Source organism: Mya arenaria, chromosome 10 (genome assembly GCF_026914265.1).
Source record: "Mya arenaria isolate MELC-2E11 chromosome 10, ASM2691426v1".
NCBI classification, from domain to species: Eukaryota; Metazoa; Mollusca; class Bivalvia; order Myida; family Myidae; genus Mya; species Mya arenaria.
The window spans coordinates 12,443,692-12,463,355 of record NC_069131.1 but is presented as its reverse complement, the minus strand read 5'-3'; the positions used below and the strand labels follow the sequence as shown (position 1 = coordinate 12,463,355).

Sequence of the window (19,664 nt, the reverse complement as noted above, 5' to 3'; positions counted from 1 at the left end):
AAAACAAAGCGATAACTGACCTTTTAAATGTTTTTTTTCCTCATTTAAATTTACTTTCAAGCAATGCATAGAATCAGATGTGGTAAAAATACAGTCATATATTATAGCAGAACTCATTGTCAGGAACCCAGCCAATTTCAATAAAAAAAGTATCTCGTGACACGAACTCGGGTCGCTTTGGTGATAAGCGAAGACGTTAACCAGTGCGCTAACCGGACAACCCGGGTTTGGTTTCTGAATTGACTCTGTTGTTGCGCTATTGAGATTGATGGGCACTGTGTAGTCAAGGACGCATATCTGTAGCCACAATATGAAGTTGGAAAAAATTCTGTCGATATTGAACTTGCTCGATTATATAATGAATGTTGCAGTGCTCCCTAAAGTCAAACATTCAATCCAATCTCTGTTAAGGGAGGTAAAGGCCTACACGACACTGATCGAGATATATTTTTTGGCTGGGTTCCTGTGTAGCCACAATGGATTCATTGGGCAATTGATTGGCATTTAGTTGTATGTTGGGTTTGTTTTTACTAAATGTTCTTAGATGTAGCCCTTCTATGTTCCTAAGCAATGGGTGCACATATATACAGTGTGAATAAAACACTTTTTTGCATGTTGTCTCATAGTAGTGAATCTTTATTGCAAATCAACTGAAAATGGCCATTTTATTCACCTTCAGTACCTTCCAAATTGGGATAATTTCCCGACTTAGGAAAACTAAATAAACAAGAGAAAAACTATGGGAAATAATAGCAATTAAACAGGTTTTGAAAATATCTTGTTTTTGTTTCAAGAAATACATTCGTTTTGTATTCATTCACGGAAACTGCGTTTACCGATTTTTTTAATTTACTTATTTTTTTTTTTAATTTGGTCTGCGAGTAGACACACTGTCGCAAGAGGTAACATAATACATTCTAAACTGCACGAAAATCACACCAAGAAAATCACTAAAAATAAAGTACAAATGTAGAGGGAACTTCAACTTTTTACTGATTTACCTCGTCCAGTTTAAAATGGACTAAATTTGAAAGCCTTAAAGGGACTAGACACCAGATGATACAATTGCAAGAAAAAAGAAAACTTTCATAAACTTAATAAACACAATATTGATTTTATTGCTGTGTACAACGTGTTGAATCTTACTTCCTGATGATCTTTCTAGTTCGAAAATCTACTGGGTATGTCTACCTACTAAATCCGAGGAAATATAAAAATAGAGTCGGTTTATTGATCAGCAATCATCGCGTGACTTTAAATATGTACACTTCAAGGCTTTCCAAAACGACGAACAGTGCGATGAAGCGGAAAACTGCTGCGAAACAACGTAGACACATAGCCCGACGGGTTAACATCGGTGATGAAATTGATCACCGATTTTGGGACCATCTGGTGTCAAGTCCCTTTAAAATAAACCGAACCTGTTACTAAACAATATTGTAGGTTTTTAAAATTTAGTTAAAAGAAATATTTGAATACTACTGTCTTAATCGAGTGAAAACATTGTGTGAATTTCTTATACATCACAGGCAAATATATTTGGCTCACATATGCATATCTTAGAGAAATCAATTAATGATATAAATGTATTGGATTAAAATCTGCAACATTGTGTCTATAAATTGGTATGACAGCTAAAGAAAAATAATCTTATTTTGTTTATTCCAGTCAATGTTTGTAATTAACATTAAAACAATTATGTACTGACATTTTGCATACAAGCCAAGGAATGCCATTTACATGCATAATACGCGCCATGAAAATGTATTATACTAGTAAGTGTTTGATTATATTGTATATATCAAAATAAAACATAACCAATGTTCATATTGATAAATCACAAATAACCTTAATGATTCATTATAAATATATAATTATCGACACAAATAGTAGACATTATTTATCCGTAGAATTATCTAGCAGTATAGTAGCGAATAAATATAGAAGAAAACAAAGCTGATCATTCAGATTCTTCGTCATGCATTACCCTCATATGTCTCTTGAAGTTCCCCTCCGATCTAAACACTCTATCACAATCATTACATTTCAATTCTCTCTTCTTCTTCACACTTTCCAATGCCTTGTACTCGTCTTCTGAGTCAAGTTGTTCATCATCATCTAGGACAACATCACCATCATTATTATCTGATTCACCATCATCCAATGAACTTTTAATTGGGGCTATATTTGTTTCAACTCCTGGGTGAAGCATTTGCATGTGTCTCAATAAAACTTTTCTCATGGAAAAGACCTGGTCACAAACAGGACACTTAAGCAACGTTCTAGCCCATTTTCGTTTTAATGGGTTTCTGTCGCTTGAGTGAACCCTTTTCATATGGGTTCTAAGACTGTCAGCTCTTTGGAATGCAAGATCACAGAGTTCACATTGCACATTACGGACAGGGATGTGGGAATCTAAATGTCGACGAAGGTGATAGTTTTCATAGAAGCCCATATCACAGATATGGCATTTGAACTTCCGTACTTCCGCAGGGTCTTTGTGGGTTTTCTTATGTTTTTCAAGATTAGAGAAATGTTTGTAATCTGCTTCACATATGTTGCATTTATACTTTCTTTCATCTGAATGGATATTCATGTGTGTTTTGAGTCCATGTTTGTAAGAAAATCCTTTATTACAAATCGTGCAAACATAGTCTTTTTGCTCCGAGTGAATAATCATGTGTCTTTTTAACCAAAATCTTCCTCTGAAATTCTTGTTACACATGCCACATGTGAAATTGTTTCTTTTTTGTTTGACTGTGTAACTCTCTTTCTCGCCATTGCTCAAAGCATCTAAGAATTCTCTTGGAATGTCGATATTATTTTCAATATGTTCCCTGTTATACTGTTCAACACTACACTTATCTACATGGATTTTCCATAATGCCTCGTCATCAAAAGCTTTGGAACATACTGCACACTTTAAAGTTTCAGTTTTGACTTCAACACTTGCACCAGTACCACAAAGCAGCTTGTGTGCTTTGAATTCATGCTCATCTTCAAAAGCGTGTAAGCAATTCAGACATCTGTAAATAAACCTCTCACCTATACCTTCTTCATGGTCGCCAAGAAGATCTTTTATATCTGTAATTGCATCTTCTTGTCCATTCTCCAACTTGGGGTTTAGAATATTATAACTATCAAGATCCACAGTTGCTTCATTTGTCTTAACTTGTGATTCAACAACAGCGCCATTACTAACAGGATAATTAACTGTTCCTGTTTCTTCATTTTCATTACCGTGTGAATCAACCTCCGGTGTTACTGTGGTCGAACAGTTGGACTGGTGTTGATTAAAATGGCGAAATTGTTTGGGCGCATAACCATCGTGACCCCTGTTCCAATTGAGACTCAACCTGGAATCAGCAGGACAGTCTCTGAATATTTCCTTCACAATTACTTTGTTGTTTTTTCTTACTTTATCTACTTGAGGTGAAAACCTTTGCCTGGAAAATGTTTGTGCTGTACTATTTTTATCGAAAACATGTATTTTCACTTTACTGTTTTGCTTGCTACTGATTGGAACACTGTTTGTATTAGGATTTATTATTTGCATATTTCTGATCCTCACATTCGTCTTATTCTTAATGGCATGTGCCTGCATTGACTGGTTACTTAACTTATCAAGTATTTTGACTTTGACCATCGCCTGACAACCAGTCCGTTTTTTTACAATGGCAGATATCTCTTTCAATTGTTTTACTGACAATGTTGAGTTTGCTACCACACATATCTCTTTTACTTCTTTCTCTGAAGCACATAAACTAGCTGTGTCCTGTGTGATTTCATCTTGAGGTTCGTCCTTGACCTTAATTGGTATTGCTTCATTCGCCCCTTCACCCATTAATCGTTTAGCAAATGATGCAAAGTTTTCTCCGGTCATGTTTACTTCACTGTTCTTTTTATTACAGCTCTCAGAAGGTCCTTTGCCAATAGTGTGTGTTTTTGCCATTTTGGTTTTATGAGTATAGCAACGGTCTGTATTAACAGTTATAGTGTCTGGGGTAGTAACTGTTTTATTTTTCAAACTTTTTAAACCAACTACTTTTACTCTGAATGTTTTATTCGTTCCATTATTTCGTGCAAAATTAATTTGTCCCTGTGCAGTAATATTTGGTTTCTGTATTGAGTTAAAATTTGTTTTCATTCGATTCATTGTTTCCACTTTCTTGAAGCTCTCCTTTGTATCAGTCTTCACTCTAATAGCATAGGTCTTACTCACAACCTTTGCTATGTCGGTGTTCACAGAATTACTTTGACAATAAATGACTTTTGGCCTATCAGATGAGACATGATTGATACTCGGTCTGATAACAGGCTTTGTTCCAGCTTTATCTGTTACTTGATTGTAGATAGAGGAACCTGATTCCACTTTGTTATTTATGATAGGACTAACCTCCCTATTCTCAGACTGGTCTCCTACTAAAGTTTGAGGCTGGTGCTCTAGATCATTATCAGGCTTGTTGTCCACATAAGTGTTATCACTATCAGGCTGGTTGTCTGCATATGTGTCAGCCCTCAAGCATCCATGTTGATTGTATTTGTCCTCGTCCTCGAAGGCAATAAAGCATCTCTCACATAGCAGCACCTTTACTTCACTAAAGACAGCCTGATCGGTACCAATTAAGTCCTCCATTGCTCCTGAAATGAAAATGGTACAAATGGTATTCAATATGAATCAAATTCATGGTCAAATCTGTTTAGGCCTAAAAAAAAAAATTGTTTGGTTAGGGTTACATCCTTAAAAAAAATAGGTAGGGTAGGTAGGCTTTTTATTTTTTTTTATTTATTTTTTTTATTAGGTTTTATATAAGAAAATAATTTTCATCATTGGAGAATGGTGTTAAAGCTATCTTCTGTATAAGCATTTAAGGTTTAAACTTAATATTAAAAAGCAATTTAAAAAAAAACGAGATTTTTTTTTTTTTTTTTTTTTTTTTTTTTAATTTTTCCATTTTTTTTTTTTAAACTGACTATAAAAACGGTAGGGTCGGCGCCTATTCCGTAGGTAGGGTCGGGTAACCCGAACCAAATGTATTTTTTTTTTAGGCCTTATGGAGGAAATTAAATATTATCTGTAGCAGTCGATTTCTGCTAAGCAATTTAGATATCTATTCTTCATGTTTACTGCAAGATTTAAGGTTAAAACAATGCACATAATTGTTTTTGATATACATTATGGCTTCACACTGTTTACATAATATATTGCTCCTCAAAGAAATCTGATGCCAAACTATTGTTGCTTATTTTGCAGAATCCAATAAATATCATTTCTATCATGTTAGAAACAAAATATTTTTTGTGTTGTGCAACCATGTCCTGTAGTCTGACTAAACAATGCTTGAAATAAAATCACCCAGGCTTAATCCGATCAAAACAAAGTAACTTTGGCTATAGTCAAACAACACAATAACACATATTTTATTTAGTTAATAGATTATAATTAACTATGCTATTTTTGTTTACCTTTTTAACGATTAATAAGCTGGTTGAACAGAAGAAATTGCATACATGTGTCAGTGATTTCAACTTTCAAGATGGCAGTTAAAAAGCTCCAAAATTCAGACATTGGTTCCCAGTCTCACATTTTACAGAAATAAGAATATATATATTCTATTTAAAATTTTGGGTCGATTGTTCAAACATCGTTGTAAACTTTTAAACATGAAATAGTTGATGATAACCCCATACATTTTATATTTAATTAAAACAACTACAGCTGAAACAGTTGTCTCAAATCGTGTAAGAAATACTCCATATTCTATAGTATGGTTAAACTTCCAGAGCAGAAAAGATTTGAATGTTAACAATGATGATTTTAACATCGTTGTTAACTTAAACAAGTTCGGGACAATTGGCCCAATGATAGGCATTACTTATAGTCATTTTTAATAACCCATGCATATTAAATGTCAGAAATAATTGAATAAATTAATTGCTCTTAATCAATCTTAAAGGAACAGTTCGCCAAAAAGGCAACGTGTGGAAGACATTACTTTAAAAATCAGACAAAGATTTAATTACTTATCTATTTTTACCCGTTAATGGAAACAAAAACAATACTATTTTTACAGATTTTTCAACAGAATTATAGATAGAACTTAACTAAACTTGGTGAACGCCAATGGGTCATATTCACCAATATAACCTAGTGGACTACTATCGAAGGATAATAGCCAAAGGGTTGAAATAATTAACTCTATAATATATATCCAACAAATATACCACAATACTAGCAACAAAATATACATGCAGGCCAGGGCAGGGTGCTAAGACAAAAAAGGCACTTTTTAAACGCAGTGAATGAGACTTAATTCAAAAATTAGGGCACTTGCAGTCATTGTTTGATTCATATTGTGTATGTGTTGTAACTGATTTCAATACTAAGTAATAGTTTATTATGAATCAGTACCTGTTATCATTACTTTAGTGTAAATATTATGCTTATTTTTTATTTTTTTACACTTATTTCTAAAAATTTAGTTGACAATATGTCCAATTAATATTAAATATAGTTCAAGAGAGAAAAGCACACTAGTATAGTATTAGATTATCAAATTCAGCATCAAGTAATACATTGCAATTTCATGTACTTAAAAGGTTTAGAAAATGCCTGAACTTTTATCATGTGTATAAAAAGAACAAAATTTATCATAGAAGTGATTTATTTGACAATTTTTTTTTAAGTAAAAGTCCATTCCTTTGTAATTAAAAAAATATCTTTAATCCATATATAAACAGTAAAACTGTGATCCCTCCAGGAAGCCATGGACCTAGCTAAAACCTCTAGTGATCTGATGTTTCGAATGACAAAGGTTTCCATTTTAGTCTGTTATGAAAATTATATACAAAATTTGATGTCGTCAGTTTACTTAGGCACCAATTATGTTGTGGAAATTGTGCATATGTTCAATATATGTCAAATACTAAATGTGAAAATGAGCGAGACAAAAAAGAAAAAACAATAAATGAATAAATAAACTTTATAGCAAAGTTTATTTTTACAAAATACCACAACACATTTTCTAAACAAACAGCATAGAATTATGATTAAATTCATCACAATTATCTTCTTAAATGCCCTCAAGTATAAGCGGTCATGTGTAAACAGTGATAATCGGGGTTACATTGTAACGCTCCTTTTTAAATTACATTTAAGTGGTCATTACAACTTTTCAATGATCTTGTAGACACCCACATGCATTAAAGAATATTCGGTCAATGGTGTCAACTCAAAGTGCCGGACAAGTTTTAATCACATATTGTTATACATTAAAGCAACTATGTTATGGTGCTATAACAAACAATGTATTAGCCACCTGCCAAATGTCTGTTTATTTTGGAACATGCTTATGGGAAAATGTGTGAAATTATGACCTCAAGGTAATCATAAGTTTTAGCACATGATTTGTGTATTTGGGACCTGTAATGGTGCCTGACTTTTCTACTTTGGTTTCAATATTTTGACCGTCTCCGTGGCCCAGTGGTTAAGGCGTCCGCCTACTGAGCGGGAGGTCGTGGGTTCGATCCCTGACCGCATCATGCCTTTTACACAATAAAAGAAATAGAAACAGACGCTTCCACCACTCAGCAACAAGAACTTAAACAGCTTCTGCATAGAATTATCAAATACATATGAAAATATCCCATGATAATATCCATCAACAAATCACGCCAAAACAATTTGCTGAATAGCTTTCCAATTTGTATTAAAATTGTGGTCTCCGAAGATAAAATTTGAGCAAATGTCAACATTCGTTGAAGGGATCCAGCGGTCAGAATCTTAGAGTTTACACCCCTTTTGATTTGACAGACTTTACTACGTAATAAAAAAAATCAAAATCGTTAAAAGAGCATTTTACAAACCACGAGCGAGTCCCGTTAAAAGTTTAATACCTTTGTCCGACCAACTGTTTACTTTGGATGATTTTAATATGATTGACTTTTAATAATTTTGAGCATTGAGAAAATCCTCTATCAGCACTTGTTAACGCGAAATTACATGATGATATTTTTCAATGGCTAAATTAAATATAAGGGAGGTAACTACTTTTGAGGGGCATGACTATTAAAGCACTTTATGCATAGTTTTGAAGGCTGTCGTTAAAGGAACTGCTACAATATCAGTTTTATTTCTTGATAAAACTCCGTTGCGATGTTTGCATTTACGACTCCAGGGTCTTTCCCATCAATTGTATATTAGTGTCATTTTTATTTATGTTGATGCATATTTGTGTATTTCGAACTTTATGCATTATATTTGATTTTTTAGATGATTTCAAATTTGAGAAAATGAAGAAAAGACAACGTTGTTTGTTGACATTTTTGATGGTGTTGAAGAGTGTTTTGTATCCGGTCATATTTGCCCTGAATGCTAATGCACCAGGCAATTGTAACCACGGCTCCCCCAGGGCCGGGGGGTATACCGGGGATAGCCGGTGAAATGGGCCATGTTTTTTCTTTTCAGATGGCCCCGCAGTGCCGGGTGACTGCGGTGGTTTTGTCTTCACGCCAAATTTAGCGGGAAATTGGCCTTATCTAGGGTCACTTGGGTGCGGGGGCATTTGGCGGGGTTTTTACCAGTGTGAAGTTGTGTTACCAGGATTTTTCTGTGGCTGCACAACGTTAAGTGCAGAGTTAAAGCACTTGATGTACAACATAGATGTTAGTTTGTTGTTTTTTACGATTTTTTTCTTCAGTCTCTTCGGAATTGTTCTGAAATTTAGTACTCGTGATCACCATGCATTGAACTTTTGTCTTACATGATTTTCACCAGTTGCAGTCAAGTGTTTTTTTATACAGTTACGTGCCATTGAAGTGGGACTTTGCTGAACATTGTGGCTTTCATTGAAGTTTGTGGAGCAAACTATTTTCACAGTTTAGAAGGGATTGTTCAGAAACTTGGTACACATAATCACCAAAGTGTAGAAGAAGAAATTAGAAAGTTTATTCAAGGAAATATAACACACACAATATATTTGAAAAAGGCCAATATGACCCATGATCAAATTCATCAAATAAAATGGTTTACGTATACAAATAGCGAACAAGTCAACTATAAACAAGTATAATTGAATCAAATAAATAGCAACTGTACCTATAGAGTTTGATATACATATCATAAATAAATAAATGAATTAAACTATGAACTAGTATTTTTGTATCATATTATTGCGCGGGCGCATCGGCGCCCGGCGCATATATTGATTGTTTTAGAAGTGTCCCTGGTGCAATGGGCTTGCGCATGCGGCGTTTTCATTTTTTTTGATCGCGCATGCGCCGTTTCTTACCGTCCGCTCTCGGATAATTCCGCAAACTCCGCGCAGTGTTACTTCCCTTGCAGTACAGTAATCACTGCCACCACAAGATTTTCATCCAAAATTGGATGAAAACTTTTAATGGCATTTTTTTTAATCATATATATTTATTCTTATATCCTTTCTTAAATAATTACTTTACGCCAGTTGATAGGCATAATATGTTTTATAAAAAAATAACAATTAAAAAAAACATTCGGAAATGTTCGGTCTTTTTCAAATTGAAAGTAGGATTTACAAATTACAATATCAACATGGATGTGTTGTTAGCTATTCAGACATGTATCGAACGTTTTGAACCAGGATTGCAAGCAAAACCAAAACAAATCGAATGTTGGCGGCATGTTCTTGCAGAGGAAGACACAATCGTGAGTTTGCCAGTCGGATATGGCAAAAGTCTTTTGCAATCACGTGCCGTTTTATCTATCATCACGTGATATTTGTGAAGGCAGTGATTACTGTACTGCGAGGGAAGTAACACTGCGCGGAGTTTGATAATTCCGAAGAAGTTCGCCATTAGACTGGTTCCTGTTCGATTTTGCAATAGAAGATTGGTAATCTTCTAATATGTGAAGCTTTGAAAATATAAGGCAAATTAAAACCAGAGATTTTTTTAAATAACTCTTTTAGAGAAAAAATATCATAAAAGCACAGTTGTTGAGAAAACTTCTCTTTTTTATTTAAATATTTTTACATAAAAGAATAAACCACGAATGCGCAGAATGTATCTTACAATAATCTTAGAAAATCGGTGAACCAGTCTATTATCTGATTACTCGGTTATGACACGTACGGGTCAGATGCAAGCGTCCAGTAGACTAGGGATATCAAGGTCAACACGCTGGCGGTTGGGGAAAGGTATTTTCATTTTCTTTTTACGTACATTTGTAGTGAACTGAAAAACTATTGTTATTTTATATTTATCATTTTAAAAGCAGGTTTCGTGTCTTTCGATTTAAACAGTAGCACGGTTTTTTTTGCGGTATTCCTACTTTCATTTTGGACAACATTTGAAGGCTTTTCCAAATTGCGTCATTAAAACCAGGAATGATAGCCGTCCAATGAAAACGCTTCTTGCATTTCAGACATAGGCGAGTGTGCGGTCAAGGTCAAAATTGCGAGAGGGTGATTCGAAGTGAAATACCGCAACAAAAACGTTTGATTTGGACATTAACGCGTCTATCTGAATGAATCACAATGGTAGGGATGCTATTTCAAGCCCTTCTTTGTAATGCATGCGCAAAGTTTGCATGTCAGTCTGTATGTAACGAGTTTAAGGTGATTTGTTCGTAGTCATTAAATTTTTGCATCGTTTTCATTATGCACCAGTTATTATTTTAGACCAATGCATCAGTCAATTGAAACCACGCCCCCACCCCCCGGTCAGGGGAATAGCGAGGACCCTAACCATAGGTCCAGCCAACCTTGGCTAAAATCCCGTCCTGCGAGGATGAACAGATGGTTTAATCTCGCCAAATGCCCCCGCACCCCAGGGGCCCTAGGTAAGGCCCATTCCCTGCTATATTTAAAGCGAAGACATAACCATCCCATTCACCCGGCAATGCAGGGCCACCTGAAAGTTAAAAACATGGTCCATTTCCCCGGCTATCCCCGGTATACCCCCGGACCTTGGAGTCGTGGTTATAATTGACTGGTGCATTAGTTTAAAATAATAAACATGTTTTACGGGATTCTGTCTCAATAAAATGTATATTTATATTTATCATCCTACATTCCAATTTCTACCACAAGAGTTGTAAATATTGAACAGATAGATGAAAACTGCAAAAAATGGCCACCAACAATAATGGGCCAGGACTGAGGAGTTCCAAGAAATGAGTATTCTTCAGCCTACAAATATCAGTGCTGCCCCGCTGCCCAAAACCAGGTTTGTTCTCTTTCTTAGTTTCCTGTTAACTTTATGGTTTCAGAACAATAGCCAGCATTCATATTAAAAATGAAATCCCAAACCTTCTGCATTTTGTGTTGTTATGTAACACAACTAAAGCTAGGCAAATCTTTAATTGCAACTTTAAATAACACTGCTTTTGGTATTAACATTCAACCTTTAATAAAACAAAAATATATGGATGTTTCAATGCATTTTAATAAATAATTGAATGTATTTACAATTATTCACAATTTCATATAAGTTTTAAAAAAATTAACTCTACAAGCTTACATTATTTCACAATATAATCTTTTTTTAAGACATCATTTTGATATTTATTTCGCACAAAATACATGACCTATAAACAAGCCTTCCTAAAAATTAATGACATTTTTTCACTTTTTTCTAACAAAATTGCTTAACTCAATAGCTGAATAAAGTAATGAAATCATTACTTGTATATAAATACTTAATCTTAATTATTATTCTGCAATCCATGCATCAATGTTTGATTTGTATAACCTGATTCAGAATTGACATCAAATTGCAAATTACCTGTCAATTCACATTTCGAATAAAGCTTATGAAATCAACCTTGAAACCTAACAAATTCACCTCAGTTTAATGTTTAGAGTTATTTTATTTCTCATGTTTCATGTTATCAGGTCTTCAGTGCTACATTCACTTATCATGATATCATAACAAACTCCTTTCATATCTTTTTAGAGCAACAAGCAACTTGTGGCAACAAGTAAATGGACCTTGACAAATGTCCTCTATGTTAGAGCCAGTCCCTCACACAAGTGGCCTACTTTTGCACAGCTGAGGTTGTTATCAAACGCAGCAGTAGGTATGAAATGCGGAAACTGTTCCAACTTGATCTTCAATAGTTGAGTTACTCCTCATCACAATACCTGAACTGAAAACAATCGGTGACGTTCCTGCACTTCACTTCTACCTCACAGTGCTTTTCCCTATAAACACTAGAGGAAAGTTTGAAAATGAAAAACTTGTCATTGCAAGTGTGAAAGGACCAAATTTATTCTTAACGAAACAACCTGCCTCAATGCTTTAGCTGACACTACATCAAGTCAACACAAGGCAATTTGTTTTTCTCGCAACCTGAGCGGTATGTTGAATCTGATCAAAATTGTACACAACCACTGGTCAAGAATATAGAAATACAAGTTGTATGATCAGTAACCTAAAATATTCTTGAATATTTGAACATAATAAAAGAGTATTTGTTAAAGTTATACATATTGTGTGTAGTGTAGGTAAGATCAATGTCAAGGTTATTTTGGCTAAAAAAAAGAAAAATGAGTCTTGATTCATAATATCGATGAAATAGCAAGCCTTAAGTATTTTCGATAAAGTGATACATGTATTTTGTGGTGATGTCATAACCTTGTTTCACTGTTTTTGAAGAGAAAACACATGTTATAAATATATTATCACATTTGTGTTTTTTTAGCTCGACTATCTTAAGAATAAGGTGGACTATTCGCTCTGGTGTCGGTGTCCGGTTCAAGTTTTAGGGCAAGTTGGGATTTTCACTTATAAGTCCAATACTCTTCATTCAATTGACTTAATACCTCACACAGTTGTTCAGGGCCATCATATAATGGGAATAGATAACTCCTTTATACAAGTTATGGCCCCTTATTGACTATCAAACTTAGGTTAAAGTTTTAGGGCAGGTTGGGATATTTATTAATAACTTCTCTATCATTCGTTCATTTAACTTAATACTTGACACATTTGTTCAGGACCATCACACAATGAGGTTACATAACTCTGTATTATCCTTAATACAAGTTATAGCCCCTGATTGACTTAGGTTAAAGGTTTAGGGCAGGTTAAAGTTATAGAACAAGTTGGGATTTCCACTAATAAGTCCAATACCCTTCATTCAATTGACTTAATACTTTACACAGTTGTTCAGTGCCATCACATAATTAGGTAAGATAACTCCATATCATATTTTATACACATAATGGCCCCTGATTGACTATGGAACTTAGGTTAAAATTTTAGAGCAGGTTGATATATTTATTGATAACTTCTATACCCTTCATTCATATAATCCTTAATACAAGTTATGGCCCCTGATTGACTTAGGTTAAAGTTTTAGGGCAAGTTAAAGTTTTAGGGCAAGTTGGGATTTTAATTAAAAAACTTCTATAAATTCATTCAATGCACTTAATACTTCGCAGAATTATTGACGACCATCTTACACTAAGGAACATAACTTCATGTTAGCCCTAAATACAAATTATTGCCCTTGAATGTTTTTTTTTCTTTTTAACTCTTCTTTTAATTTCTTTTGAAAGGCACATTTTTATATTCCTTACCACATTTTCATAAAGGGAAAACAAGATATTTGAATGACCTGTGTCATTGTTCGGGCGGGCTGGTGTTAGAGCAGCATCAAAGTCACCTTATGTATCGAATAATTTTAGCTAGGTTTGACATAAAGAGACCAAACTTGGTATATGCAAAGAACTTATGGAGACCTTTCATGGGAATGCGTTTGAGGCCCCTATGATCAAGGTCAAGGTTACTATTAATAGAAAAAGGGTTGGTTTTGAATAACTTAAGTAAGGGTCTTCTATTTGGTACCAAATTTGGTATATAGGAAGAGTTTATAGAGACCTTTCCTGAGATTGTTTTTTTGGCCCCGAGAGTTATGGTCTAGGTCAAGGTCAAAATATAATTATGGTAAGTACTGAATAACTCAAGTAAGGGTTGACATAGTGTGACCAAACTTGGTATATAGGACAAGTTTATGCAGAACTTTAATGGATGCTTTTTGGCCCCCTATGGTCGTTGTCACTGTTACTAAAAATAGATTACTGTTTCAGTTAAGGCTGATATACTGTGACCAAACGTGATATATGTAGGAAGAGTTTATAGCGCGGACACGAGTATGTGTACTCTGACATTTAAATAACTCGTGTGACTTTGATCTTTGAGTTATGGACCCTGGTCAATGTCACTGCTCATCGTCTCAATGAGGACAACATTTGTACCAAGCAAGAAGTTATAGCACGGACACGAAATGTTACAGCCAGACGGACAGACAGACTGATGAAGTGTTTCTGTAATCCCCTCCCCACTCCGTGGCGGGGGATTTGAAATTTGATATTTATAAAATAGTGTACTTCCATTTTTGCCATTGTGTTTTACCATTATGTCAATATGTTAAGTTACAGTTGTGCCAATATCTTACAGTCTCCATATATGACTTTACAGAATCGTAACATTATTTAATAACCTCATCATAATGATACTTATCTTCCTATTGTTTTCTTAAATGTTCTGCAATTTCAATAATTATTTACAAAACATGTTCCTAAAATCAGAGACATTTGACAGTATTATAAGACTTCTCATTCAAGGTTTTGTCTATCTGAACACTGATGTTGACATAATGCTCTGTAGATATCACTATGCTTTTGCTAAGTTTAATTCCCATTAATGTTTAAATTAATGTCTTATATGTACATATATTTAACAATGTTCTGTTTTTCAACATCTCACTTAAACAGTTACAAAATGTTAATTTACAAGAAATACTTGTATTTATATCACTATGTTATTTTGCCATGTCACCCTTCTTTACTACCTGTTATGCTTAAAGCTGCACCCTCACAGATTTACCATTTGTACAACTTTTTTTATTGTTTGTCTTGGAAAGCGCAAATTTTGTGTAAATATCCGCAAACAAATGATTAAGATTACTGACAAAAAATCAAATCACAGATTTTCATATTTCCATTTGAAAATTAATGTTTAATGGCTTAAGCTGTTACTAACAGTTTAAGAAAATTGCATTTAAAACATTTTTGAACTTAAGTATAAAAATCTGCAATCTTTTTTGTCAGCAGTCTTATATAACTGGTTTCAATGGATTTTCGCAAAATATGGCTCGTTCTAAGTCAAAAAATGAAAAAGTTGTCAAAACGTTCAATGTGTGAGAGTGCAGCTTTAACTCTGATGAATATATCATTCAATGTCTCTTTTATAGGCACTAACTCTCCATTTACATTTTACATTAGAATTCATAATGCTTAAAAAAGTATGCCTGTTTCAACTTCTCAACTTACCCTGCTTTTTTTGCATGACCCTTAACCATTCTATTGTGTGTTGTTGTTTTTCATTTTCGTGATTTATGACTTTTCAAACTTTAAAAAATAATGGCCTTTTGGCTATCAACCATATCAGCAATGCTTATGCTGATAATATAAAACTCCAGGCATATCATTTATAGTTTTGGGTTTGACAACTTTCAACTTTTAAGTTAGTAAATCATTTAACAAATAAACCTATTATCAACCCAATTCATTCCAACATAACAACTGAAACTGAGTCTTTTTAAGCCCACCCCCATGTAAAAGATATTTATCACCCTATAAATAGTTTCATTCAAATACTGTGCATTTGCATACTAGGTACATATTACTAGGTTTTCATGCATTTTCATTTATATTCTTTTCTTTCATACCTGTTCTATTTCATTGCTTATGAAATAGTGGCAGCATGTATTTTAGTATTGTATTAATTTGTCTGTGTGCATTCTTATTCCATGTATTGGTCATAATGTTTATGTCGCACTTACACCAAATTATAACAAATATTCTTTCTATTGTTTATTACATTTCAGTACAACTCTACCATTCCCAGCATACATACTAACTCTGTATATTTTGTTATCATGCTTATTACTCTTTGTTGTATACAAAATGTATATAAAATGTCATATTGCTCATGTTCTTTCTTGTTTGTACATATGTTCATATTTCAGTAATATTCAATGCAGTATTTATTCTTATATTTCAATGTCATATTTTAAGTGTCAGTATATGCTAAACTTGTTTCCTTTGTTTAAAACATTCTGCATGCCTATAAATCATCTACGCCACAGAACAAGGAAAATTACATTAATAATGATGATCAGACTTCTTTCTTTCAGCTCATGTATAACCAACTTCTTTTAGTTTTTGTTAAATGTATTTTTTTTAATTGTGTTAAAATCTGTTACATAAGCAAACAGTTTTATGTGTTTTTCAGTTAGAAACAATAGCTTTGTAACACTTAATTATAACGGTCAACTTGTTTCGCGGATTATTAGCCAAAAGTAAACATTGTTTTAAGCACATGTCCTTAATTAGTTTTTTGGATAAACCTTTGGTGCTACTCCTGTTTAAAGTCAACATTTCACCAAAGTACTTCAAATTCTCAACGTTTCGAACTTTGCCCAGAACTTACCAAATCATGTTGGCATATTTAACATTTCAGCTATCATATCAGCCACTCCAAAAGAAAACCACCACTGCGGCCATGTTGTATTTTATAAATGTGTGTATATTGATACAGTTCATGAATAAAGTTATTTGATACAATTATGGTTTCTGTCATAAATATACCATCAGTTGTACAATTGTTATTGTGTTACGTTTTTTTTTTCATTTCAGAAACAACAGCCCAATTCTGTCATATTTTAATCAACTTTATTTTACATCTACAATCAATGTTAGTCCTTACTTTATTTACTTCGTTCTGACCCTACATAAAGACTTGCATAACCAATAGTTGGCCCGCGCTAACATCCAATTGCTGCATCTTGCAGCAACTTTTGTACTTGTTAACAACAGTATCTGTAAAATTTGATAAAGACACCAAATTATTCACCATATCAATGCATTGGAATAACTTAACGGAACTAAACGATAAACTTCTTGCAAAATAAATCAAATAATGCATAATTTCGTAGTGATATCGAACAAAAACCTCTTGCATCCTCTTTAATATCGAACAAGAACATCTTACATTCTCTTTAATATCGAACAAGAACATATTGTATCCTCTTTAATATCGAACAAGAACATATTGCATCCTCTTTAATATAGAACAAGAACATATTGCATCCTCTTTGATATCGAACAAGAACATATTGCATCCTCTTTAATATCGAACAAGAACATATTGCATCCTCTTTAATATAGCACAAAAACATATTGCATCCTCTTTAATATAGCACAAAAACATATTACATCCTCTTTAATATAGAACAAAAACATATTACATCCTCTTTAATATAGAACAAAAACATATTGCATCCTCTTTAATATAGAACAAAAACATATTGCATCCTCTTTAATATAGAACTAAAACATATTGCATCCTCTTTAATATAGAACAAAAACATATTACATCCTCTTTAATATCGAACAAAAACATATTGCATCCTCTTTAATATCGAACAAGAACATATTACATCCTCTTTGATATCGAACAAGAACATATTGCATCCTCTTTGATATCGAACAAGAACGTATTGCATCCTCTTTAATGTAGAACAAAAACATATTTCATCCTCTTTAATATCGAACAAGAGCATATTACATCCTCTTTAATATAGAACAAAACATATTTCATCCTCTTTAATATCGAACAAGAACATATTGCATCCTCTTTAATAACGAACAAGAACATATTACATCTTCTTTACTATTGAACAAGAACATGTTGCATCCTCTTTAATATCGAACAAGAACATATTATAACCTCTTTAACATCGAACAAGAACATATTACATCCTCTTTACTATCGAACAAGAACATCTTGCATCCTCTATCCACTTGAACAAGAGTATCTTGCATTCTCGATAAATTTGATTATGAACATCTTACATTACATGATAACTTGAACAAAGACAACGTGCATCCTCTTAAGGTTGAACAAGAACATATTGCATTTTTTGGAAACATAAACAAGAACATCTTTCATTCTTTACAACCTTGTATACGAACATATTTCTTCTCTGTTAACTTGAACAAGAACCTCTTACAACCTCTCTTATTTTGAAGAAGACCAAGTTGCCTCCGACGAGCGTCAGTGTTCTCTTGGCTGTGTTCTTGTTTGTTTCATGATGATGCAAACAATTCTACCTTACACCCAAATTTTGCTGCACAAGACAGCAAGAAGCTTACCAATCAACATGTATTCACTGGAAGCCCAATATCTAAGTCCAAATATGTTCATGGTTTCCAATGTTCATGATTATCTCAGAGTGAGTCTCTAATTTTAGACTTATGTAAAGTTGCAAAAATATTTTCCCAGGACATTTGAATAAAAAGTAAAAAGTTTTGTTTGGTCTTTTGATACAGTTTTAAGTCAAAGCCCATTTTTTATTTTATTTTATGTTATGTTGATAAATATATTTTGTAGAACAGAAAGGTATTTCTACCTTAAGTTGATAGTTATCACAGTTAATATTTTAGCACTCACCAATTATTTAATATTTTGGCGTTTTCAGCTATTAAATACACGGTTACAATCTTGTTATCAGTAATTAATATTTTTCATAAATGCATTATTTAGTAAATAGTTTAAGGTTTATTGCGCAGAATTTATGTTTGTCATACATGTGTATGTATTGATTTTGAGTAAGAGTGTCACTTTAATATGTTTATCTCTGTAAGTTTTAGTAAGATGTAATGATTGTCTTTCTTAATGTTGCGAACTTTCAAGTTTCAAGTGTTTTCTTCTTTTTAAAATGAACAATGTCATGTTAATTTACAATGTGGTCGCAGAACTGGTTATCATGAATATAAATATATATATAACCGTTGGCATATGATATAGGGTCGATTGTTCAGAATATTGTTATATATATAACCGTTGGCATATGATATAGGGTCGATTGTTCAGAATATTGTTATATATATAACCGTTGGCATATGATATAGGGTCGATTGTTCAGAATATTGTTATATATATAACCGTTGGCATATGATATAGGGTCGATTGTTCAGAATATTGTTTAAGTTAACTAAATTGTTAAAGTCAGGGTTGTTAACGTTTACTGGTTACTGCTCTGTGAGCCTTATGGATACATTTGCAAGCAGTGCTGTCTTACTATTCGAGTTTAAACATCTTTTTAGCAGTTCGTGATTATATTGAAATATTTGAGGACATAGTCCAATAAGTAAGTTTTAAAAGTTATCAACGAAGTCATAAATCACGTTGTTCACATTAACAAAGTTCTGAACACTCGGCCCATTAGTCTTTCAAATGTTATTCGAAACAAAAGAAACGAAGATATATGGTTATTAATTCAGGCGCATGGCTGACTTAAATTTACGCAAATACTGAGTTACGTTATGAAATTTTGACAGGTCGAAGTTTTTTGTCACACCAAATACCCTAAATTTGAAATACCCCGTCCCACACCTACCCCCAAGACATCGATCTGCGTAATCCCAGATTGGCCCTAGCTACGCGCCTGGAATTAAACTTATGGCGTTCTTATTATGCTTATAAAGTGTTATAAGAATCATAACGTTCTTGTTGGGGTTTTTCACTTGCTTGTGGCCGAGACATTCATATTGTTTCATTTATCAATGTTTTATTTCAGAATTTCACGGAATGTATCTACGTTATAATACACC

The 19,664-nt window shown here is 33.4% G+C and overlaps 1 protein-coding gene across 1 annotated transcript; it reads right to left on the bottom strand.

Moving 5' to 3' along the window:
* Positions 1 to 1,645: 1,645 nt before the first annotated feature.
* On the bottom strand, positions 1,646 to 8,017 carry LOC128206265 (zinc finger protein 594-like). Its single transcript, XM_052908620.1, has 2 exons — positions 7,897 to 8,017; positions 1,646 to 4,641 (listed from the first exon to the last, which is right to left on the bottom strand). The coding sequence occupies exon 2, from the start codon at positions 4,634 to 4,636 to the stop codon at positions 1,961 to 1,963; it is 2,676 nt and encodes an 891-aa protein (XP_052764580.1). The 5' UTR covers positions 4,637 to 4,641; positions 7,897 to 8,017; the 3' UTR covers positions 1,646 to 1,960.
* Between the last annotated feature and the right edge of the window lie 11,647 nt (positions 8,018 to 19,664).

What these genes read in the sequence shown, in the direction of transcription:
- LOC128206265 (XM_052908620.1), bottom strand. Translation starts at nt 4,636, where the DNA reads ATGGAGGACTTAATTGGTACCGATCAGGCTGTCTTTAGTGAAGTAAAG.